Below are 24,901 nucleotides of genomic sequence, written 5' to 3'. Positions count from 1 at the left end.
CGAAGCAGTCGTGACCTGTTTTGGTTCTGTGTCGGGTTTCAGTGAGTGGACCAATTGAGAGGCGCACGTCAGGCCCTTGCGGTAGACGCAAGGAGGGTCGACAAGGACGTAATTGGTACGTAACCCCCCTTGCATTGCGTCGACGTGGAACCATAACTTAGTCTTTGCAAGCAAATGACAAAGAGGCCTGAACACTCACCACAATCCGGCACGTGGGATCTGAACTCGACGATGACTGAGAACTTGCGGCAGTGGCGTGCGTAGTGGGCCAGCGCGGAGCACAGGCAGGGCGTGCCACACTTACAGGTGTCGGCGCGACACTGCCGCTGGAAGGGGGCGGGGCTGATGTACTCGTGGCACGGAGAGAACACCTCCTGGTTCAGTAGGTCGCACATCTCCGAGGCGTAGGTCGCTGGGGACGGGCAGAGGTGTGACGGGCGCGGTTATAGGAGCGAGGGAGAGGGTAGGGCTGTTTTAGACCTTATTTGTGATAAGGTCTAGGAGGTGCCATGGTCAATACATAACGGCGTTAATTATGTGTTCTTGCTAGTGTGAATTGTTCCTTCTAATATCACTGCTTCAACTGCAGCTGATTTTCAAGCCAAATTTCGTTCTTAAGCTAATTAGTTGGTAAGCTAACCGCTTTAAGTGACCCCCATTAGCGTGTTGTTGACAGAAGAGCAGAGGCCCCCGGTTCCACTGATATGTACAGGCAGTCACACACGAGGACTATAGGTTGTGACAAAAGGCTTCAACAGCTGTATGTGCTCCATCTGGGATTGAAGCCTGATATAAGACTATATAAGGCCTCCAAATATTTAAGACTACGTAAATAAAAACCCTCCTCCCTTTCCCTAGAGGAGGGAAGGACGGACTTGCATCCATAAGGTCATCCCAGAGGATGGGTTGTGTTACCGGATTGTTGGTGCGTATCACAGGGGTCCAGCAGGGGGGAGCTGTGGAGGGGGGTGCAGGCCGAGGGCACCCTCCAGGAGTCTCCAAACAGCAGCGGCGTGCTCTCGATCATCCCAGACGGAGACCTGATGCAACACAGGTGTCAGTGACGCTGTCATAGAACAACAGGAGAGGCCAGAAGGCTGACTCGCCTGTTTTTTATAACGAAGAAAATAAATTTGCTTGGTGTAACAATAATCAATCTTAGGTTAAAGAAATATACTAAAATTACAGGTAAGATCCGTCATTTGCAAACAGAGAGTGAGATTTTGAAAATATCAAACAAAGAAATTCTCTCCCTCCATCCCTCCCTATGTTGCTCTGCCATTTCATTACACACACCTGTGATTGACAGGCACGATGGGTTACCTGAACCAATCAGAGAATAGATGTCCATAGTGGTTTAAATTGGCTCATACAGAGGCAGGTGCATTCAACTAGAAACAGATTTTCTCACAAAGCATCACGAGTAGCTGCCAGATGGAAGTGGTTTGTCTAACAAACACCAATAGCTTTTAATCTTCGCATCTAAGACATTAAAGTAAGACTTTGTCCCAAGTAGAAAACTAGATCTCTCCCCAATTTCCCTCAAGAAAACACACACAGGGCTAGGCCCAACCCCTTCTGCTACCTCAACTACTTCAGTGAACACCTTTGATGTATATCCATTTACAGCTGTTAGACAACATCCGCCCTTTATTGCCGTTGCCATTAAGGTGCGGCCCATTAGAGTCCCTTTCTCAAAGAACAGTCAATTCCTTGTGGTAGTGGGACGTCCAGTCCCGGTCATCATAGTTGGGTGCTCATCTGTTCCTTCTAAAAGAGGTGATTAGAGTGGGGACCTTTCTGATGCTGGGCCTGGGTCACTATGGAGAAGTGGAGTGTTCATTACAGAGAGAGAGAGAGGTGGGGGGGGGGGGGGCTGAAGGGAGAGAAGGAGGGATAGAGGGAGAGGGAGAGGGAGAGGAGGGAGAGAGGGGGTAGAGCGAGATAGAGGCTTGCAGTCATGATGCGAGTGGGTCAGTAGGAACGAGAGAGAGACAGAAAGAGGGGGAGAGTCACTATGCACACACAGAGTGAGAGGGAGAGACAGTGAACAACGGAGAGACAGAGACAGAGAGAGACAGAGAGAGAGAGAGAGAGAGAGAGAGAGAGAGAGAGAGAGAGAGAGAGAGAGAGAGAGAGAGAGAGAGACGGAGAAAGGGTCAACAGAGAGTGGGAGAGCGATAGAGAGAGATCAAGAAAAAGAGAGTGGAGCACCCAGAGAAAGGGAAAACAAGTTGAGCGAAAGAAACAGAGAGACTAAACGAGTGCAAGAGGGAGGATTCTCCTGTTTCAAAGCTAAGGAGGAAGAGCTTGAGAGCTCCCAACTCCCTTTCTCTCTCTCTCTTTAATGCTTTCAGGTTATTTTCTCACCAACTTTATCCATGTCTCTCTCTCTCTCTCTCTCTCTCTCTCTCTCTCTCTCTCTCTCTCTCTCTCTCTCTCTCTCTCTCTCTCTCTCTCTCTCTCTCTCTCTCTCTCTCTCTCTCTCTCTCTCTCTCTCTCTCTCTGTACTGCTGAAATGCATATTTCTTCTTATTTTATATATAGAGAGCATACATAGCAGTGTAAGGGGGGGGGGGGTCTAGGAGATAAATATGTATATGGGGTGATATCGAATCTTTGACGATTCGATTCTTCGATAGAAAGTAAAATGCTTCTACGCTCCCTTTATCGTTGCAAGTTTGGGCATTACTAAGCGCAATCGCGAAAATACATAAAGATTATTGAACATTTGAGGTCGGACTCCAATGGAGTCCGACTTCAAACTATATATATATATATAGTTAGGCATCACTGACCTGCACATATAAAAAAAGATATGTTCATTTATTCGACTTCAGTCGACGATGGATCAGATTATGCAAAAACGTAGTCAATGACACCGCAAACATAACTTGCGGTGTCAGGCGGCGGCTGCCGGCCAGGCGGGTGTCAGGCGGCCAGGCGGCGGCAAGGCGGTGGCCAGTACAGGGGTTGGCCTGTACTGGCCTGTATTGTGTGTAGGGTACCAGGAGGCACAAATGATGTAATCGTCTAGGACCGCATCGAGTAGCCTAGCGTCAAATGATGAGGTTCTTTGATAGGTTTGTAGTTCGCTAATTAGTCTATAAACGTTCTCTCTAGAGCTGTTCGTCCATTCTGGGCTGCTATAGAACAATGGTGGTGCAAAATGGCGAACTCCGAGGAAGAGGTCCCGCTCCCCATGTAGGGGCTCAAACCGAAGAATGTAACGAATACCCAATCTTGTTTTCATGGGATTATACACACATTTGAATTAGTGTACTCGTGTAATTTTTTTCTCCATTTTTGCCAAGTCTGTTCCACTAGTTGCCACTCAATTCTACAAACCAGAGCACCAGAGGGGAACCTGGTTTGATGATATGGAGAGAAGTGACCACCTACAAGAAGTCATCTTGAGTGTTGCCGTTGAAGGTGCCACACAGGCCAAGGCTGTCGTCCTTCCAGGATGCGTCCAGGCGCAGGTAGAGGCGGAACTCCTTCCAGCTGTAGTGGAGTTGCAAGCCCAGGGTTGTGCTCACCTGCAGGAACATGGAGGACAGCTCCTGGATCTGGAACATCTCTGTGGAGGAAGAGGTTTGATTTGTGGATTTGGTTTTTTTAATTTGTGTTCTACAGTTGTATATGCATGCCAATAGGCACGTATTGAACTCATAATGCCTGGCCCACATTAGAATTCTAGCAAACGTGAGAGACCACACATCTAACAAATGATTAAGTGTGGAAGGCAACGATTTAAACAAACGTCACACCATACACTAATCGATAGTCATTGCAATGTCTTTTATCAAATACATGTCTTTAAGTTAAATTAACATAGCGGACATACTAAAAATCTTTTATAGAACTATGGAAAAAGCCATGGAGACTGCGTGAACATGGACACTGCAGCATGAGTTGGACTTGTCTTTTTTCCCAAATTCATGCAACTCTCGCTTTTGCGAAAAGGGCTTCTATTTCGATCACCGCTGAGTGTGGCTCCTGATTAGTCATCGTCCTTCCCATGTGACACTATATACAATGTGTACTCGGCCTTCCTCTGGGTTCGCCCCACACTACAGGATATCAGATCGTAAATATGGACCATGCTTAATGTTTGCGATTTCGAATCGGTGTTTGAGGAAGTAAAATCCAATCTTAACATATCCAACACCACATGTTAATTTGGCAATGAAATCTTACCACTTGTCAATGGCAAATTGGGCACAAAATCTGGATAATTATCCGGAATTTTGGATTTAGGATTTGGATTTAAAGTTTTGCCATTAAGGGGATGTAAAGTATGTAATGTGGACCAGTGAAGCCTGAAATTGTCTGTAACTGTGCTTAAGGGAAATACACAATATACCTTACCTGACCTTAGGATTTATGGATATAGAAAAAACACTCAAAAATACAATGTACATTGAAAAGTGCATTCTTTAAAACAGGGAAGAGAGCGTTGTTGAATTGCTTAGTTTCAAAAGGATTCAAGACTCTGCTGTTATCCGATATCCAATCTATTTGACATATTTCTATGAAAGGCTGTTTACAAGACATTGAGAACATGGAGGCGATAAAAACATGAAGTTGCCCAAAGGAGGCCATGCTCAGAGGGATCTCATTTAGCGCAGCACAATGCAAGAGCAAAACCCAGAGATGGGAGTAAAAAGCGGTGCGCATTGTGGACAACAAAAAATCTCCTCAATGGCACAGCTGTCATTCAATCCCATCTCCGTGGGGTCCCCGGGGTGCTCTGAAAGAAGCAGCTGAACAATGCCCAGGGTCATGATGGCGGAGGCCAGCCTTACCGTCGGAGTAGGGCAGAGAGACGCGGTACTGTCCTGCCCTGAAGACTTCGCCGAGGTGGCTCAGGGTAATTTGGCTTCTGGGATCCTCGTCAAAGAGCAGGCTCACAGATTGGATGCAGGCCCCGTCCAGAGTCTGTCAATGAAGACAAGATGGGTTTGATAGAGAGTTGGGATGGTTATCCCATAATCACAGCCGTTTAGATACAGATGCACAATGGGGCTGAATTCAAAATGGGGTTCAGCCCAAACCTTTCCTCTCTCTGGAAAGATCACCTAGCCCTCATTCGTTCACGTTTAACATTTTTCTACCATTATTGTGTGTATTGCTGGTTTAGAGATGTTTTACATGGTCTGGTTTCCTAACCAGGTAGAATGCATAAAGGTAGATGTGCATTTGTCACAGGACACTGAGTTTGTGATCTTTTCTCTCTGAATTGTCTCTTTCATAAATGGAATCACCCCCCCCCCCCCCCCCCCCCCCCTCCTTTATCACCTCCTACGCCACAAAATACAAAGCCCACTGCAGGTCTGTCCCTCAGAGAGCAGAAAGGGTCATGCTGTCCAGGCAAGGCTGTTCAGATGGGGTCATGGGGCTCCCTTACCTTGGGAATGAGACATCTTATCCAGGGGCCATGCTTCATTGTTGAGTTTGTGTATTAGCAGCTCAAAGGCGACTGGGAAATTTGGGGGAAATTTGTTCTCATTCACTTTGTTTGGCTCTTCATGCACTCTATCTTCCATAGTTTGATTGTCTGGGGAACTTCACGGAGGAGTTTGGGTGGGCATTTAATTTTTGCTCTATTTAAATGTTAACGCTAAATGTGAGGCTAACCCTAACCCAGATGCTACTGCAACATGAAACAAATTTTACCGAAAATCTTTTTTCATTTTCTTTTTACAATCTGGACACCTTTCATTGACCCATTTCTATTTTTATGTATTGAAATATATTGCCTGGTAGACTGCAATGTTGTACATTCAGGTGCTATTTCATTCAGCGACGTGTCTATTTTGGTAAACTTTCTAGCCTCAGCGATAGCTGTTCACCGAAATGTTAACCAAAGTCTTTCCTACAACTTGGAAGTTGTTTTTCCTTCAGTTCGGGACTTTTCGTTTTGCCCTGAAAGCTAGGGTCAAGTACCAAAGAAATGCAATGGAGGAATCCAGAATGCACCACTGGCTATCCTAAAGATAGCTGCGGCGAGCTCAGCCAGGTCTGTAAGTGGGCTGCTGGCTTTCCCAGCCGAGTCACAAGTGCTCTAATCTGGCGTCCATTTTCACAAAGGGACAGTCAAAATTGAATCCCCCATGTGGCATATTGCGTGATAGCAAACTGCCAAGTGTCTATCTCATAGAATTCCCAATTCATAATAAAGACTATTATACATATCAATATACTACATTTGAGTATCATTCCTTTAACCTTAAAATGCAGAAACAGATATTGCGGAAAACCTGTGTTTATATGGCTTTGGATGGCAAGGATCTAATATAAGATTTCACATAGGTGTTTGTAACATAAATACACACAATTATATGTAAGCATACATGAAGAAAATAGACTCACAGGTCCACATGGGGTATTCTGAATGGTGACTGTGAACCTCCCTGAGCTGCTGCTCTTTGCCAGAACATACTGGCATGACGCTGGAAAGGTGAAGATCCGACCGTCGAAGGATTGAAAGAACATATCTCCAGTCACTGAGCACTCTCCTTCACAGCGGGAAACAAACAAAGAAACAGTATTATAATCGCAACTGTGTTGTGTTTTTTTCTGAGATAATAGGCAAGCAACATCAACCTTACTTTGGATCTGAGTGTGGCAAATATTGTAAAAAGCAAACAGACAATCACTGTTGAAAATAATTGAGCTAGTTAACTAATGAGTATTGTAGATATGCACTTATGTATTTGTGCAATTGAATCAGTGCAATCTTATTCACAAGCATATTATTAGAGGTCACAAAGGCAATTGGGTGTAATGTTAGGGTAATGTTAATGTTAAGGTCATTTATCGTTGAAAAACATGCTGCATGGGTCGGTCATAACATACCTGGACAGGTGTACTCTGTACAGTTCCACACACCCCCGACACAAGTGCTGAAACAGAGCAAGCAAAGAAGTCAGTAGATGATGGGGGGTGGGGTGGGGGACATCAAACAGGGACCTAATCAGCAGGATCACGGGGGGGGGGGGGGAAACTGAGACCACTGCAGATGGAGGAGGTCCAGATGGTTGCCTCTGATAGGCTTCATTGTAATGCTTACAGACTGCACAGTGTAATAACTGATGCCTTATTGGGACTACCTGAGAACAAAACGTGCAGTTCCTAATGATTTATTTGATGAATATATTAGTAAACTACGTACGCTTTCCACTAACTTTGCAACAAGCCCACCTTCATGGTGTACAGGTGGGAATAATGGGATATGAGTTAATACAAACGTCGAAAGTGACAGACAAAGGATGAAAGGTATCGAAAGTCGAGCATGCGTGTCCTCCCATCCAGGGAAATACTTCACAATATCTCAGTACTAAAGACTATTCGATTTGAAGACAGGTTGTCATCTCTTATATAGCAAACAGACTACTGTAGTATTACAAATAAAGGTAATTTTTCAGGTCCGGACAAATATGGACTGAATGTTTTGCTTGAATCCATCTTACAGGCCTGATCTGAGTATGATGTTGGGATGTCTGAGGAAGCTTACCAGTTGTTGCAGTCCTCCTGAACCGTTTGTCCGCCAGGGTAAAGCATGCCGTGGTACTCACACGGACAGTCAGACGGTGACACGCACCGTCCATCCTCATAAATCAGACCTGACGAGAGGACACCAAGGTGTCAGCTACATGCCCATAGTAAAGGCCCTAACGCCTACTCATCAAGTCTCCTTGCCAAACAGAATGGCAAAATTTAACTTTTTTTTAATGGGGGACTAATCTAGCCTGATAATCGTGCGTATCTTCCATCTTTTTTGTTTGTAGAGATGGTGCAGGTTCAGAAATGAAGTGGTTGTAATTTGACGGTAGTGCTTCCAACAAATGCCCAGTTCAGAGCAGACAATATTTCTGTCTTTAATTATGGTCCCGTGTCAAATTGGGCACCAGAGACAGGGCACACTACACATCTGACCGCAACATGACTTGGTTTCCAGTTCACATTGGGGACGAGTTCATATTGTCTACCAAAACGGTAGACAATAATTTCAGTGTACAGGTCATAGGACTTAATTTCAGTGTACAGGTCATAGGACTTTTTACGGTTACCGTTAAAAGTTTTGTTATGGGGCATCATAAGAGTGTCCCAGACAAAGCATGACAAGCTTTTGACCATGTCACACTACTGGTGACAACCGCCCAATCCTACCTCCCCACATTCATAATGGCCATTGACGCTGAAAGACTGTCTGGATCGGTCCCAGCATTAACCAATCACTAAGTGGATAATGATTCTCCATGTGAAGTTGCTCTTTCTTGTTCAACAGGTTCCATAGCAGAATCCATAAACTTGAAGAGACTTTAAATGTTGAATTTGTGCTAACCCTTTTTTGTAGCTTGGTATGGTAACACAGATAACGTCATTAAATATTTAGTCAAGTCCCACTTACGAGACCCGGATTGGCAGGGTGAAAGACACATCCGAAATCCGAAAAAAAATGTAAGTCTAACACCAGCACACAATAAGTCTTCCACCTTGTGTGATGGGTAGAATCCTCCCAACACAGAGAGTAGACTCACCTGCAGGACAGTAGCAGCCATCCAGACAGACCAGCTTGCTGTCGATGCACATGCGCTCCGCGTTACAGGTGGCCGGACAGCAGCTGATGCACTCCCTGTACTGCAAGTCAGCGGGACACTGCTTCGCTGATCAGAACAATGACAACGATCACCAAAGAAATCAAATGTGGTACATATGTCGTATTTAAGGATGAACGATTCTACTCTTGGTATGAAACAAACGTATATAAAAGAAAAGGTTACACACGTAAATTATTTAAATAGTAAAAAAAATAACTTGTGTTGTGTTTTCAGGCATGTTTCCGACACATACTGTATATGTTAAGTCTTGATTGATAAATACTAAGGATATTAATACTTCAAGTGAAAGATGAAGCGCATGCCTTTTGTGTGTTGCTTCTAGGGACAGAAGAAGGTAGGGAATGGGCTACAGAGTGGGCCAACAGTGTAGACATACCACACTGGGGTATGTGTTCCCTCCAGTCGTTAAGCGGGGAGTCAGCGTGGGCACAGGCCCTGGCGTACTCTGTGAACACCTGGCATACCACATCACCACTGGGACTTGACCTTCACACCCGACCAAAACACACACACAAACACACACACACACAAAGAGAGACACACACACAAAGGCAAAGAAGGACTCTTTAAGCCGAGCCAGGGGTAAAGTCATACCTGGGACACCTGGGATGGCAGACTATTCCAGAGATGTTAATGAACTCGGCACAAGCACTGAACCTTGAGTGACTTTAAAATTCTAGGGTTTATCTGGAAGTCATTACCCGTGGATACACTTTAGAGTAATATATTTGGTGTGTATTGAAAATATGGTTCATTATATTTCCTTTATTATTATTTTGTTTGATTTGATAAAATTTCTCTGCTCCGAATAATAATCTTAACTATTCAGCCATTTATTTATACTTGTAGTACTTGACAAACAATTCAATTATTTGTACTTATTGTACTGACTTAGCCTGGGAGACAGATAAATCAGAAAGCTAAAGTTTTTATTTGCGTCTGGCCTCCCTTTTGTTCTGACAGATTTCCAGCAGACCGGGCTGCTTTCTTATTTGCTGCCATTTGATTTCTTTTGTTTTTCCTCAGAAAGTTATCGTTTGATAACTTTCAGACCTCTGCCATGAGGGCAGAGGTCGGAACAATCACAAACATCTATCCAATAATGGGCGGGTTTGATACAAAAACAACAACCAGTCCAGCTCTGTTGCAGGCTGCCGCAGATGTGTCACACATTTTGTAGCGATCGTTGGTTGTTTGGTTTATCCAAATGTTTATTAGTTATTTTGGTCGGCTTCCCTTAGAAATCAAAAATGAACTGAGAGGTTCCAGGCTAATTTATGTATTGTATCGGCAATGTCACGTTTTTTACTTGAAGTACTTGATAAACATTTCATTAATGTATGTCTAGCTGAATTTGCACCAGAAATCCGCCCTGACGAACAGTTCTTACAAGTATAGGAAGTTTATGGCATGCCTTTTCCTTTTAGGATATTTCATGAACCACATTTCATCACATGTCCATCTATTTTCCTCTACACTACACCTCCATTCTGTGTTAGTGGGAATAAATTAGTAAGATTTTAATCTAGTTTCCTGTTACAGTGACATTTAGTGTGGATGGTCTTACAGGCAGAGGTCGTTGGAGCAGCTGGCCATGTAGGGCAGAGGGCTGACAATCGCATGGCAGCTCAGAAAAGGCTCCTCCAGCAGCATAGCACACACCTCTTCCACTTTCTGTCCCGTTGCAACACAAAGAGATATCAAAATGAGGTATGTGCTAGTAAAGGTGGTATTTTCTCTTCAAGAAATTGACAACAGAAACAGGAGAATTGTATGACGGATGGCATGCTCCATATAGGAAAGACATTTTAGGGATGTAGACACAGGATGAACAAGAGTGGCCAAAGCAAACAGCATATTCCTCTGAAAGCAATGCAAAGATGAAATAGACCTTACCAACAAGAAATGATCATCCAGCCCAGCACAGGGTGAGGGGAAGCCAGAAATGACGAGGAGACATACTGCTTCGTTTGGCTTCGCCTCCATCCAGCTGTTTCCAAACATGTCTACTTCTGCAGTCACCAGTCCTGCAGGAAGAGATGTCCTTTCACTTAGGTTTGACTGAACTTTTTAACTTCTTCTTGATTCTTGATTCTTTGTTAGAATAAAATAAGTAGAGAAAATAGCCATACATTGCAAGCATGTCACAACCAAAAGTCTTTATTCTACAGTGTTCATGGAAATTGTTTTAAAACAATATATATGGTATTATTGTTATTATTTACAAATGTTGCGTGATTGAGGATTATTCCAAATAGCAGCTTGTTAAACATGGCTTGGTATTTTGTAGCTCAGCAAAGACCAAATTATGACAATGAGGAGACATGAACTGAGGGATTGATCAGCCATACCGTAGCTGGTTTTGAGGTCGTCTTGGACGTCAGCGTTAAAGTTGCCACACAAACCACAGGTTCTTCCAACAAACTCTGGGCTGAGTTTGATGTAGACAGAGCCACTGTGTCCATCCCAGGCAAGAGTGAAGCCTTCGTGCCGGGTCACCAGAACATAGTGGGCGATATGCTCCAGCTCCAGGTCATGGATGTGGTGAGGCAGTTCAAGACTGTATACAACAAGACCTGCATTAGGACTTATACTCTAGTGAATGCGACAGATCTTTTTGTTTCTGTTTGATGCATTTTAGTATTTTACCGTTGGCCATTGAAGGTGACAGTATCTCGGTTCAGCCTGACCTCCCCTTCCGAAGGAACGAAGAGACTGATAGAGCGTGTGCAGTTATACCTGGAGCCTTGGCAACCAGGGTCGTTATGGACCTGCGGGGTAAAATAGCTTCATACATTACAAACTCACTTTTGAAGTACTTAATTTAAAATACAAATAAAAGTATATTTTTCAGAAGGAACATATTAACTTGCAAAAGTCACAAGTCACCTAACCTCTCAGTTGACAAGCCTTGGCATTATTCCAACAGGTGCAGAGCTCTCTCCACTGGGTAACTGGTCATTAGACGCATGCATGCTTTTAATTCAGATTAGATCTCAGAGCTCTATTACTAACCTAATGTACTGACCCTAATGATGGGAGTACTGGTTATCTGATTTCAAACAAACATATCATTTAAAAGTGAAAAGGAAAGATACAATACATGGTTTTCCTTTGATTTTTAGAGATAAAAATAATTAAGAAAATGTAATATTGTTTTCAGCAACAATTTCGTTTTCCCAGGGACAGTAACCTCCTAACATCCTGGGGAGACAAAGTCCAGCTCTGTTGCAGATAGCCTGATAGATAATTGCAGTATTTAATGGTAATTGACCCTAATAATTGGACAGCTTTCACTAATCTCGAAAGCAAAGCTCTTCCTGAGGCAAAGACTGAACTTAGTAAGTGGAAAGCATTTTTCCACGGGACACATTCCAGTTCAAATGCAGCAGGCCAAGTCAGGGGACGTAGCAGTGAAGGCAGCTGAACTTATGAATACATTTTGGGTGGATGCCTAGTGCATTAGGGTCCTGGCAGGCATATTGGCTTGTTTGTACTGTACCTGGACAGTGATACTGGATGATGTGATGTACTCGCATTCCTTTAGCAACGTGTAGCTGCATCTCCCAGGGAAGTAGTAGTAAAGACCATCAAACGTCTCAAAGTTATACTGGCCCCACGAACGGCAGGTCATCTCCCTCTCAAAGCCGGTGTTGGGAACTGGGAAGATAAAATCACAGATTGGTTCACGGCCTTGATTGGCCGGCAGCTTGATAGATACATGGAAACTAAAAAATATGTATCCCCATCATTTTTAACAGAGGAAAGCATGCATGCACGCACACACGCACACGCACACGCACACACACACACACACACACACACACACCTTGCCAAGAGTTAGGACCAACTGGCGTACCTGTTTGACATCTGGCACCAGTGGCTTGATATAAACTGCAGTCACATGAGTCTTGGTGCACACATTGACCTCCATTCAGACAAGGAAACCAACAGAGATCTGAATAAAGAACATACACACTGAATTAAACGATATACTTTAACCATAGCATGTTAAAGATGTTGAAATCCTGTTTTGCAATTTCTCTATTGGATTGGCTCAATTTGATGGTCAAGGCTCAAATGTCTGAGTGGACGAAAAGAATGTTCTGGGTTCTAAGAAGGTTAGCCCCCGACTAAATGAAATGCCCAGTGACCCTATTCTGGATGAATCAAGGTTGGATCAAAAAAGAGGCATATTGTCAGCCGTTTTTATTTCATTGACTGTATATTACCCCTCTTGGCATCAATTAGAGCCAATCTGAAAAAACTATTTGAATGGATAGTATATTAAAATACGACTTTTATAGGCCAAATTAACTGATTATATGTAAGAACCATCATCTCCGGTCACCCTCCCTCTCAGGCCCTTCTCTATTTGCAGGCTTGCCCCCCCCCCCCCCCCCCCTCCCCGAGCTGTTCTGGTGTCTGCACAGGTCCATCTAATGACGGCTCCTTATCTTGCCTTAACACCATCTGTGCAATGGTCAGGTGGGGCAGGTGAATGGAGAGCTTAAAGCCTAGCAGGAGCTAGCCACTGCATGCCCACTCAGGCATGTCCTATAGGGTCACAGTTGACAGAAGGTGTATATAAGTGTCAGATTGGTGGCTCTGTAAAGAGCACTTTCTATTTGATAACTGGATTTGTGTACGACTTTGTATCAGTCTTTGTTCCAGGGTCAAGAAGTGACGTTTCTAATGTATAACAGCCAATACTTAGGATAGGGCCGTAGGTGGGTGGAATGGAGGCATGGCCGGTGACTCCAACAAAGCCAAAATTTTCCCGATTGAATTTGCTCAATGTCCAAAGTCTTCTCGTAGGTATCATTGAGCTAGCTGATTAACCCTCATAACTGGCTCGTTGATAACATATTCACTGTCAGGCAAGTTGGATTAAAGTGTCTTTCTAAATGAATAAAATATGCAGCTGAATTCACCTTTATTATTTACATAATAACATGTGGATGAAAACAGACGCTTCTGTTATAACTTATTAGTAGTAACCATTCTATACCTGAGGCAATCTTGTGTGCCAACATTATTCTTTCCTTGGAATGCCTGTAGGATGAGGAAGAATTAACTGGAGCTGTAAATCCTGATTGAGGGCGATCCAGTGGCAAACTGGATGGTTCGTCCCAAGAATGGACCATGGTCATGGGTGAGGTTGTTGAAACGTTAAAGTCTGTTATTGATGATGATTGATTGGTTGATCTGACCCATGGTTGGCTGGAGGATGAGTTAGATGACGATTTGGTCAAGGGATTTAGCAATTTATTTAATGGTGTCGGACTGGGTGATGTATGCTTCAATTCTGTTGAGCCGGTTGTTGGTTTGTTGGTTGGTGAGCTTGCTGAATCTTGCTTCAATTCTGTTGAGCTGGTTGGTAATTTTTTGGGTGGTGTTGAGCTTGGCGATTCCTGCTTCAATTCTGTTGATATAGTTGGTTTTTGATTTGATGGTATGGTGCTGGGAGATGCCAGGGTCCATTTTGATGGGATGGTTGGTGTATGATCAGAGGCCAGCACATCGGTCGATGCCTCCTCTGTGTCTGGGGAAATCATTGGTGATTTGTTGGACAATTTTGAGCTGGGTGTTGACATCCTTATCTGCATCAAAGTGGTTTCAGCCATTGGGATTGTTGATGGTGCTTCTTTTGAGGTAGTGACCGCTTTGTATGTTGCTTTGGAACCAATTAATGTTCTACTGGATGGCACAGAGTCTGACAAGAGATGGCTTGATTGTGGTGGATTGCCAGATGAGAGGTGGCTTGGTGATTCCACATGAGAATGTGCAGGAGTAGGGGCCTTATCTGATGGTGTGGTTATCACATTTGTCGGTGTCTCTCTAATTTGTGATAGTCTTAATTGTCCTCCGATTGCCGTGGATTGGTTAGATAATATTGAGCTTGATAGTGATTGGCTGTGTGAGGGGGAATGTGATTGGTTAGATGGTAGTGAAGTGGTTTGTGGTAGGTTGGATGTTGTTGGTGCGAAGTTAGAAACGTTTTTCTCTGATGATATGTGGGATATGTTGAGGTTTTCTGCAATGGGTTGTTGTTGACCTGATGTCTTGCCTAAGGAAATTGGGTTCTGGCCGTCTGACTTGTGGGTCACTGTGGTGGAGGAGGTTGAGTTGGATGGTAACTCAGTGGGTGCTCCCTGAGTTGTGAGAAAAAACAAATCAAGAGTAACTCGGTGTTTAATAACTTCATAGTCGCTTCTTACTATCAAATTATACTAAAAAACAATTATATACAGATTCCAAGACTTAATGGTGATTGCCAAAGGCAATGTTATCATACCTAGCCCAATACTCCTTGCATTGCAAACGGATTCTGTTTGATTTGAAGTTAGTTTCATTGTCTTGTGTAGGGAAAAATTATCGTCTCACACGACATATGAATAAAGTCTTAAAATGTAGTCTGCTTAAGAAGTTTTATTTTCATTTGGTCAAAATCCCTGGTGATTAATACTGTTGAGAGCCAAATTAAAATGGCGAGTGCTCAGGCTGGAAGTGGGGAATGCTCTGGGAAAAAGGAGCGCTAGAGGGAAAAGGGCTGTCAGCCCGCCTTCATTAACGACTTCACTGTGAATTTCAACGCTAACACTTTCCCATTCAGAAGAAACCTCTACTGTTGTCTGTTTGTTCCTTTTGACAATACTTTTGGTTATGTTTGAATAACGGCTAAGCGCTTCCTGTCAAGGATGGCAAAATAAGTGGATAGGCTACCTGTGTGAACACTTTGAATTCTACATCAAAACAGGGGCCGCACAATATTACTCCACCTGGTGCTACATCATAGGTATTATAATCCAACCCAGACTGCCTAGAAACCCGAGCACTCAAACCTCGGCTTTCATCTCAAAAGGCAGGGATAAACCCAAGGGAGAATGTATCTTGATTAATTATTAAGCATTGATGGGTATCGATACTATTATGACTCTGAGTGTGAACATGCATATACAAAATAGGACATGGTTGTTCTCAGTTATTTGACACTACTTTGTTTTTCACGTGTTGTAGGTATTGAACATCAGGTGAAGATAATTTACATCAGGTATCCGATAGAGCAGTTACATGAATGCCCTGGGGATGGAGGTCAGAAAACCTCAGGAAATCTCATTTGTGTAATGAAAATGTTAATTCTGCGGTCGGATGGACCACAACGTGACTGTCCACTATTGATGGTGTTTTTGTAATTATGTGGAATTTGTGTCATCTCATATGTAGGCCTAATTGATTGAGGTTTCTAAGCCATTTAGTCAAATTAATTACGGATAGAATGAGGTTAAATATCTCATATAAATATGTATATAGGCCTACGACACACAAGTTACTTGTGAGGAAAAATTGTGCAACAGCTGCTAACTCGAATGGCTACACTACAAAGCTGTTTTTTTAAATCGCAAGGCAAAAAGTTTCGAGCACGCACGAATCCTTTGCTTGGATAAAAGTCTTTAAATCACTTAATGCTGTCCGTCTGGGTCTGTGTCTGTGTGCCTAACGTATTTACGTGGCCCATCAATGCTACGTTTCAAAACAGCGGCTCTGCCCGCCTACCTGTTCTCTTTGGGAAGCGGTATCCCATTTCGGCAGCATTATCCTGCTGCTTTCGCTGCTGGAAGAAAGAGAACAAGGAGTGGTTTGTTCCTCGCAGGTAATCAGCACTTGCGGTGGTTTGGAGAAAAATGGCATGAACAAACACCATAGTCCTTCCCTGACGCAGACATTGGCTATTAGGCTATCTAAAGAAATAGCAGCATAATTAATAGCTAAGCGAGCAGTAGATAATTTATGCAATTAAATTTTGTATTTTTTATATTATTTACGCATAGGCCTATATTGTATGAAATAAGGTTGCATACATGGTAGAAATATCACACATCCTCAGTATTAGTATGTTTATCATTTTTTTAAAACATTAGGCTATAGCCTAATAATAATAATCATAACACACTTATGTCATGCATCTTCGGTGCATGACACCTCATAATAATCAGAATCGACTTACTTGTTCAAAACATGCCAGTCAGTGATATTCACGCTATCAATACCCCAGGATATGTGCGCTAGAACCAAACAGAAAATCACTCAAATTAGGTCCATTTAAATAAAAAGGAAAATACCAAGAATCGTTTCAGAAAATAACTGATATTTCTACTAACTACAGCAAATGTCAACTAACGCCTTAAATATCTGTACTTAAGGGCAAGCCTAAAACTTCATAATGAATCATATTTTCTTAAAAAGGGCGATTCAGGCCGTTAAAAAATATGACCCACTTGTTGACAATGTATTATTATTCAGCTTTTGACAGAAACTCAATCTATTTTTAATAGAAATAGGCTTACCTTCAATGGATGCTGCACATTTAAGGAAGTTTGCAGACAACAAATATGAATTGGTCAATACATTCTAATCACTTTGATCGGAGACTTACCCTGATAAATAAGGATGAAGTAAATTGATAATAACCGCAATATCCTTTTCCAGCCATAACTTAGAATAGGATCCATCCGTGATGCATGCGATCCACAGTCAGTGGAATCGCTAACTCTCCTGCCAGTAAAAATTCAAGTTCAGCTGGACCATCGACACATTGTTTCAGATACCATCACGCTAATGTGCGTCGTTTGGAGACCTGCTGTATGTGCGTCTCACGCGCCATTCGGATGTTCCGCTAACCTTCGCGCTTCAGCCTATAAGAGCAGACCGCGCCTGCAGATTTGCATATTACCGCACGTCACCCACTCACAGAGGAAGAGCGCGAATGACGAAGAAACAGGCTTGTAAATTGTTTTGTGTCACTTACTTCAACTATCTTATTTGATCATTTACATCCATCTATTCATATGAAAGTTTGCCCATTTTAGTCTGACAACTCTGGATTCGTGAGGCTATATTGGCCTATGAGAGCCCGGACTGTATTTTTAAGTGAAGAAAACTTCTCTCACTTCCAGTCGCTCTCTCTCTTTCGAACCGGGACGTTAACGGAGAATTATGTTCATTCGTCTGCTGGGTGGGTGTGTATTGTAGGCACGTGTGTAGGCCCATTTGTAGGCCTATATGTATAGGCCTATGTGTAGGCCTATCGATCACGTCACATCCATCACATGATTTAACATGCTATTTATAATTTCAACATAAAATGTCTGATAACATCGCTATTTTAATTGTATGAGCCTTAGGTCGACATCAAGGGTTTAACAGGCTCCCAAAAATGGGATCATGTTTTCAATAGGCTATCAAATCTAGGCCTTCACATTTTTTAGGATAAACTGACAAATTAACCTTACAACGTTACAATGATAATCAAATGTTACGTCAGACGTAGCATTTCAACATGACATGAGTTCAGGTGAATCATAAATATAGCGTAGATAGCGTTTCAGTGCGGGGAGTGTCTACTTTATTCTCAGAGTGGGGGGGAATAAAGGGCTTTGACCGAATCCCCCGAGGAGACCCACAGGGGTGCTCCCACGTCCCGCTCCGCTTTGTTCTGCTCTGCGCCGGGTGTCTGGTGTCATAAATGGAAACTGCACCTGAACAGAGTGAGGGAGAGAGGACTGGGGGAATCGGGGGGTAAAGTACATGGCCGTGATAAGCCGAGGCAAAGGGAGCTGGAGTGTAAGAAGTCTATATACGACTCGACTTGACTTATTTGCACTGCCCTCTTCTCACACCACAAAAGAAACGATCGTATCAAGCCCCCGGTCACCAACTCGTTTAGACATGACGTCATACTCATTTGTGAGAACAGGAAAACATTGAAGGTGTAAAACAAAAATCACTATAAAACCAAAAACGTCCATCTCTATAACAAATCTACTGGGCTTAGGGAGTCTTGGACGAGGTCAGCCCTCGCATTCTCTCCACTATTTATACATTTCATGTCAGCGGCCCTCATGTTTTTAACACCTCCTCCTCCACTATTTCATATACATTTTTATAATGCAATGGTTGTTCGGACACAGCTTATGTCATTTCTGAATCCCAATAACATCCTTGAAATATTCACATTTTTGGGGCCTCCACACAGGCTACAGAATCAGCCCTGCTCGAAAATTCGTATGAGTTTCTCCTCGTTAAAGAGTTTGGAGAGTGTGCACTACTACTTCTATTAGACCTCATTACTGCTTTGGCACTGTTGATCCTGCGATACTCATTGATCAAATAATGGATTCGCTATTGGTTGAAGAGCTTTTAAGCTGGCTCACCTCAAAAATGATAATGAAAACTCCTTCAATATAAGCACTTTCTCCTTTCATCCTCAACACAGGAACCATGTGGGGTCAAATGTTCTCAATTTACATGCCCACTGGGTCAAATAATATAAAAAAATTAGATATAATTCCAGTGTTACAAAGATGATACACAGCTTTACCTCCCCCTAAGACCTTGGCCAATACAGAGGATCTCCATCATGAGGACATAACTAGATGGTCAAAAAAGGTTCTACAATTAAATTAAAACAAATCTGAAACAGTTTTATTTGGCTCTCCAGATTCACCAGACAATTAGTCAAAACCTTGGCCAGGTTAAACTGTCTGCCAAAAGTCTTTGCCTAGTATTTGATATATCATCAACAATATTTATTCTCATTTCATAATTTCGAACAAGTTATCCATGATTTTGTCTCGACTGGATTTCTGTTACTCCCTATACTTTGGTGACTCTTAAAAATAGTCCACGATCCTGCTGACAGGCTTCTGACTTGCTCCAGGAAGAGGAACCACATGACTCCTGTGCAGGCCTCTCTTCTCTGGCTATCCATGTGCTTTGTGGGGTGTTTATAAAGTTAGCACCAGTCTATTTGGCCGTGTGTGTGTGTTAATTTATTGTTGCCCTGTTTAGACATCTATTCACTCTGATATGATGTTTCTAGTGTGTACCCACTATGCGATATCTTTGCACTGTACAGGGATTTTATCAACTACAGTTATTTTAAAAGAGCTCTAAATTCTATTCTGCTGTTTTATAAAGCACCACCATTGGGTCACGAAATTCTCTGAAATAGTCCAAGCCTTTTGTGTTAAACTGAAAAAGAAGCAGTATAAAAATGCAATAATTGAATTGAGTTGAGGATGTAATACGAGGTAGGCCTATTTTATATAGCATACAACAATGGTATTGCGTTCAATATTTTCCAATCAATTACCTACTAAAGCAGAAAATGGCTTACATTATCTCTTGTTTGCAGATCAAAAGTTGTAGGCTGTACGGCATTCCCCACGTGCAACGTTTATATCAAGGGAAATAAAAAGAAAACATGTTCAGTTATTAATAACTGCTTGTTTGCTTCAATCGTCCAGTGGAAACATTGTTTATTATCCAATCTTTAAGCATTATCAGTGATCTTAATACAATCCTAAATTATGAATTATGTACAACACACAAAAACATCATTTCTGCAGACTGTGTGGTAAAAATGCATTCCAATTGACTTATTAATTGAATCAACAATTATTGCAACAAGAGCAATGTCCATTAACTGTCCATTATCTAGAGAAAAGGGCTACATGACTAAATTGCAATACACATACAACAGCTGACTATGGTTTTTGTACTGAGTATGACCACAGAGTTTTGCAGCCGTTTTGCCGCTACAACAGAAGTTGAAGTGGTGTGATCACTTCTATTTAGTGAGTGATGGAAAGAAAGGGGAAGGTAGGAAAATGGGATGTGCTTCCACTCACAGATCAGTACAGGTGTGAAACAACAGGTACCAAGGTCCGCAAGAGACAGGTTAGTGATGGGTTTATGTGTGGTGAAGCACACTTTACATTGATATTGGATTGATATTTTGCTTGCTCTGTTTTAAAGTAAATACATCCGGGATCAATCCTCATGTCTGTACCAAAACTGTTTTGATGGCACTGAATACATTTGAGGCAATTTTTCGTTCTAAATGATGTTTCACAATTGCAAGGATGCTTCCTAAGTAGGTAGAAATAATGGGGATATGGAGGGATAGTGACGTCCTTATTCAAAAATTTCAAGGAGGCATCAAATGGTTCCTTGAATATCCTAAACGGATATCCAATAAGGCTGTGCATCACAAGAACCACCGAGAAGTTGTTCGAATCATGTTTTAGTTACCCATGTTTAAGGCTAACTACATGAATTTGTTGATGCAACAACATTTATTTGACCGCTTCCATGTTTCTTACAAATAATCGTTTAATTTAGTCGTTATGAAGAACGAGACAAAACAACAACCAGCTAGCTCCAATAGTTAATAGACAGAGGGGCTACCTGGACGGGCTACTAGTTGAAACACTTCCCCAAGGTAGGTTCCTAACAAGGAATATTCCTAATCAGGTATCAAGGTTACAGGAAGCATCCTTGCATTTGCATAACAGCCCTAGCATCCACAATATGCCCTACTCGCGAGGCGCTTTAGACAAAAGCATCTACTCAATGAACTGAATGCCCATATGTTGATGGGAAGAGCGTAAATAATAAACACATAATAGTACACCAACGTTGGTATACTTGAATGATGTGTTTGTTTCTCAAGAGTGATGGAAAAAGAGGACATTTTTTACACATTGACAGAAGAATCCAATAGAGCAATTAAAAACGAAAACATTGAATACGGTTTTTTTTTCTATCTAGGGATAGATTTTTTTTACATTGAGGAGGTATCACAACCTCGTCCGCCTCATCCCTTAGACCCCCAGGAAAGGATTTGCCGTGATCTTTTTATATAGTCCCCCAGATCGTTGTCGCTTCTGAGGTACTGCGTTATCTTGGCCTGTGATTGGCCAGTAGGAAGTCCTTGTCTTTGCAGGTTAGGCAAAGCTTGAGGTTGCGTAGGGAGCCCCCCGCACAGCAGAAGGCCCACACGCCCATCAGAAACATGATGATGTAGGTGGGCACCAGGCTGCCCACATAGTAGGGGTTCTGGAAGGTCTGAGGGGAGAGGGGGAAGAGCCAATCAACAACATAACAATAAATAAACATCACGTCAATGGGTTCAACACGAGAAAGGGCAAGCAGGTTTAGTCATAGCAAGCAAGCGACCGTGATTCAAGCTTGTGCTCTGGACTGACCCCATTTCCATTAAGGAACAGAATGAAATAGGAGAGAAATGGTCCATAGCTTCATCACATGCGGAAGGTTTTAAGACGGTGTTTCAGCGACGCAGAGATTCCCAATTGCAATCGTATCCCCCCAAGAAGCTGGGTGTTAACAGGGCCTAGGTTTCTATTGACCAAGGTATTCCCGTCACCCTGCAACTCCAGTGGCCCTTTCTGTGTGAGGGTTGCATATAGAGCGCGACAGCGCCAATAGCATTTGCAGGGAACACCGACTTACACGACTGGGCTTGTGGCAGTCAAGTATGCAAATAACTACGCACAATTCCCAACCCCTACATACCAGACATGAAACGAGGAGGTGGCTGGCAACCACGATGACCAGGCACCACCAGCGCTTCTTTTCACAGGCGTCGAAGAACACCACTCCCCAGAACATGTGGAGAAGGATGATGGCCATGGTCATGAACGCTGCAAAGAAGAAGAGAGCACAGTAAGTCCTCCGTTTTCCCAGAGGAATGAATTCTCCATTAGTTTGGTGATGGCATCAGCTAGTGGCCGTGGTGCACAGCCACCAGCTGATAACATAACCGAAAGAAGTGGTTAGCAATGAAAGTGACAAGAGTGTGTCCAGTATCACTTAAGGCCAAAGCAAAGTGATCTTATACAAGTGCTTCCACTGAAACTGCTAGGTAGCAACATTTGGGTACCCTGTGTAGTAATGCACGACACCAGTGACGCCGAATACGAGGTAACTGATTAAGAAAAAGTAAAGAGAGGTCATCAAGTGTGTGCGGCTGAATTTTAAAAAGCCCAGGAGTCATATTCTCTAGACACTGTTGATCAATTGATCATTCATCAATTGCCTCACATGATATCAACACCATTGAATGATCACAGGGCTAAGCGGCTAGATGGTATTGTACCTGAGGACAGGAAGTAGTGTTGGGAGTCCCCATGGATACCCACGGTGCCCGGTCCCACCGAGTCTGCCAGGATGTTGATCACCGAGAAAGCTCCACTCATGAACCCAAAGCCCAGGCCAGAGACTAAGGCAACACACATGGAGGCATTGCAAATTAGCATGGGTTATAAAAGTAATATGTGCTATGTTTCTGGATATACCTTAAACAATAATCCATCAAACAAATCAAGCATGAATTGGGTTACAGATAATACTTGTCCATAAGATGATGTTATACATTTATAATTTAACACTTTTAAAATCCTTATAAGCTATGAAATTAACTTGAAAAGGAATCCAAGAAATAATCAAGCTACATTGCTATTGCTAGCGTGGCCTCTTGTTAACTTCTCTTTGATGCCTTATTATCCTTTTCAGTGAATTGCTAGCCGAGGCAGCACATTCCACCCATCGTGGTATCACATGATAGGTTGAGCCTGTGTGTTCCACAAAAGAGGAATTGTTAATTGTTCCTTTCATTTTTGGAAACGGTCACGTCTGAACACACCATAGGCCAGCTGGCGAATGGAGATAGGCATGGTCTCCTCCTGGCTGAGTGCAAGAAGGCCTTCATTTGCTTTCCTGTGGGACAGAGAGACCAACATCTCAGTGAGTTTCTACATTAAACACTCAATTGAAAGGATATTTGATCCAGTATAACATAGGTTATTGCTTTAGTGAAAACATATAACTAAATAAAATACAAAAAGCAGCTAAATAAACAGTTGTGGACCAAGCCAGACTCTTACTTGAGTAGTTTGTAGTAACCGAAGCGGAACAGTTCCTGCAGTAAGACTGACAGCACCACTCCGAATATCAGCAGACCTCTCTGCTGTGGGGCACTCTCCTTGTTGCTGATCTGTACCGAGATGAACCACACCAGCGAAGACAGCAGCAGAGAAACCAGCCAGAAAAAAGCTCTGCCGAGAAAAGGTCACAACACACAAACACACAAGTGACCAATTTGGAAGATAACAGAATACTGTTCATTCAGTTCACTTTTGATCAAGGCAACTTTACAGGTGTTGGTTTTAGGTGAGAGATTTTCCGGCTCCTCTTCTGACAGTATGACTGCAGGGTCTAACAAATATGAGCTCATATCAGCGTGTGTTGGGCCACTGGAATTAAGGTAATAGAATATCGGAAAACTATACATTAAATAACTGAATCAAGACAAGATTGTAGATGCCAAACCAACATCATTAGAATTAATGGTGTATAAAACAGTACACAATGAACGAGAAGATCGATAGGATAGTCACAAGAAGGATAGTCACAAGAAGCGAGCCAGACACTATAGAATTGTATATAGGTAAGTAAGCGGCTCTACAACACAACGCTAGACTAACCAACAATCAAATCCTCGTATTCTTAACCGTGTAACCCAACTTACCCTGCTATCAAGAATATGACCCGTAGCGGATCACGGGCAATAGTAAACAGGAACAAAGCGATGGCGGGTCCAAATGCAATGAATGTGCACCCGAAAAAAACCGATGCTGTCATTTTAGATGTTGATTAAAACCCGCTCAAGAGCAGCGCAACGCAAAGCGCCTTGTCTTGTTCTTTCAAACTCCGTTTCACGATAAGGCTACTGTACTGTAAACATTCGGAAAGACGTCCTTTATCGTAGTTGACTGTTCTTCATTATTCTCGGCGGTAATTCCGGTTCCCTGTGTCGTCACGTTGTTTTTTCAGAAACACTTCCTGCTTGGATTGGTCGATGTCATGTGACGGCCTTGGCCCACTTCCAAGCCGGTAGGCCATTGGTATGGAAAGCCGATGGGGACAAACTCATGTGGGAAATATCTCCAAACTGGACCACGTAATTACGAAACGTGTCTAAATTATTATTTAGCACTACTGGCTAACGTATTAAGACGGCCATTTAATAACCATAGCAACTGTTCGTGCCGCACAGTCTCACGCTGCAGACGTGAGACTGTGTGTCTCACGTCTCACACATAAAATATGTACTTTTCAATCAGTGCATTTGTCTTTTTCCTTACTTTTCAAAATGTTCCTCACTATCAGACTACTTCCACTAATATGGTTGAATAATAAGTATTACACTATTTCCACTATAATCGTTGAATAAAGTCAAATATTTTTTTATTCTAGCTATCTCCCTATCATTTTACATCCAACTTTGACAATGTGCCATAGCAATGTACATAAATCCTCTAAAAATAGTATATTAACAAATGTAAATACATAATTAGAAAGATTTAATAGTTGTTTATTCAGGTAGACCTGTTCAACTGTTCCATATA

The 24,901-nt window shown here is 42.6% G+C and overlaps 2 protein-coding genes across 2 annotated transcripts in view; both read right to left on the bottom strand.

Annotated features, from left to right (window-relative positions):
- otog (otogelin) overlaps positions 1-16,239 on the bottom strand; it is a 50,066-nt gene extending 33,827 nt beyond the window's left edge. Inside the window, 17 exon segments of the mRNA XM_030377472.1 lie at positions 200-412; positions 916-1,040; positions 3,403-3,580; positions 4,809-4,941; positions 6,376-6,521; positions 6,862-6,908; positions 7,520-7,628; positions 8,547-8,672; positions 9,004-9,113; positions 10,195-10,301; positions 10,524-10,654; positions 10,979-11,187; positions 11,277-11,398; positions 12,130-12,287; positions 12,487-12,585; positions 13,639-14,782; positions 16,185-16,239. Of these exon segments, the coding sequence (XP_030233332.1) occupies positions 200-412; positions 916-1,040; positions 3,403-3,580; positions 4,809-4,941; positions 6,376-6,521; positions 6,862-6,908; positions 7,520-7,628; positions 8,547-8,672; positions 9,004-9,113; positions 10,195-10,301; positions 10,524-10,654; positions 10,979-11,187; positions 11,277-11,398; positions 12,130-12,287; positions 12,487-12,585; positions 13,639-13,663 (2,038 nt within the window). The 5' untranslated portion in view covers positions 13,664-14,782; positions 16,185-16,239.
- A 3,679-nt stretch (positions 16,240-19,918) lies between these two features.
- Positions 19,919-24,369, bottom strand: aph1b (APH1B gamma secretase subunit). The gene is made up of 6 exons (XM_030377376.1): positions 24,022-24,369; positions 23,378-23,548; positions 23,137-23,210; positions 22,591-22,713; positions 22,008-22,135; positions 19,919-21,539 (listed from the first exon to the last, which is right to left on the bottom strand). Exons 1-6 carry the CDS (start codon positions 24,132-24,134, stop codon positions 21,372-21,374), a joined length of 777 nt encoding a protein of 258 aa, XP_030233236.1. The 5' UTR covers positions 24,135-24,369; the 3' UTR covers positions 19,919-21,371.
- Positions 24,370-24,901: the final 532 nt, after the last annotated feature.

Source organism: Gadus morhua, chromosome 14 (genome assembly GCF_902167405.1).
Source record: "Gadus morhua chromosome 14, gadMor3.0, whole genome shotgun sequence".
Classification (NCBI taxonomy): domain Eukaryota; kingdom Metazoa; phylum Chordata; class Actinopteri; order Gadiformes; family Gadidae; genus Gadus; species Gadus morhua.
Note: the sequence above shows the minus strand (reverse complement) of the source record. Positions and strands in the feature narration are given on the sequence as shown.

Bases quoted from the DNA above. Each gene is read 5' to 3' on its own strand.
- aph1b (XM_030377376.1), bottom strand. From the start codon at position 24,134: ATGACAGCATCGGTTTTTTTCGGGTGCACATTCATTGCATTTGGACCC. The intron at 23,549-24,021 runs GTAAGTTGGGTT...TTTTCTCGGCAG, and splicing joins GTCATATTCTTGATAGCAGG to AGCTTTTTTCTGGCTGGTTT. The intron at 23,211-23,377 runs GTAAGAGTCTGG...TCTGTCCCACAG, and splicing joins GGTTACTACAAACTACTCAA to GAAAGCAAATGAAGGCCTTC.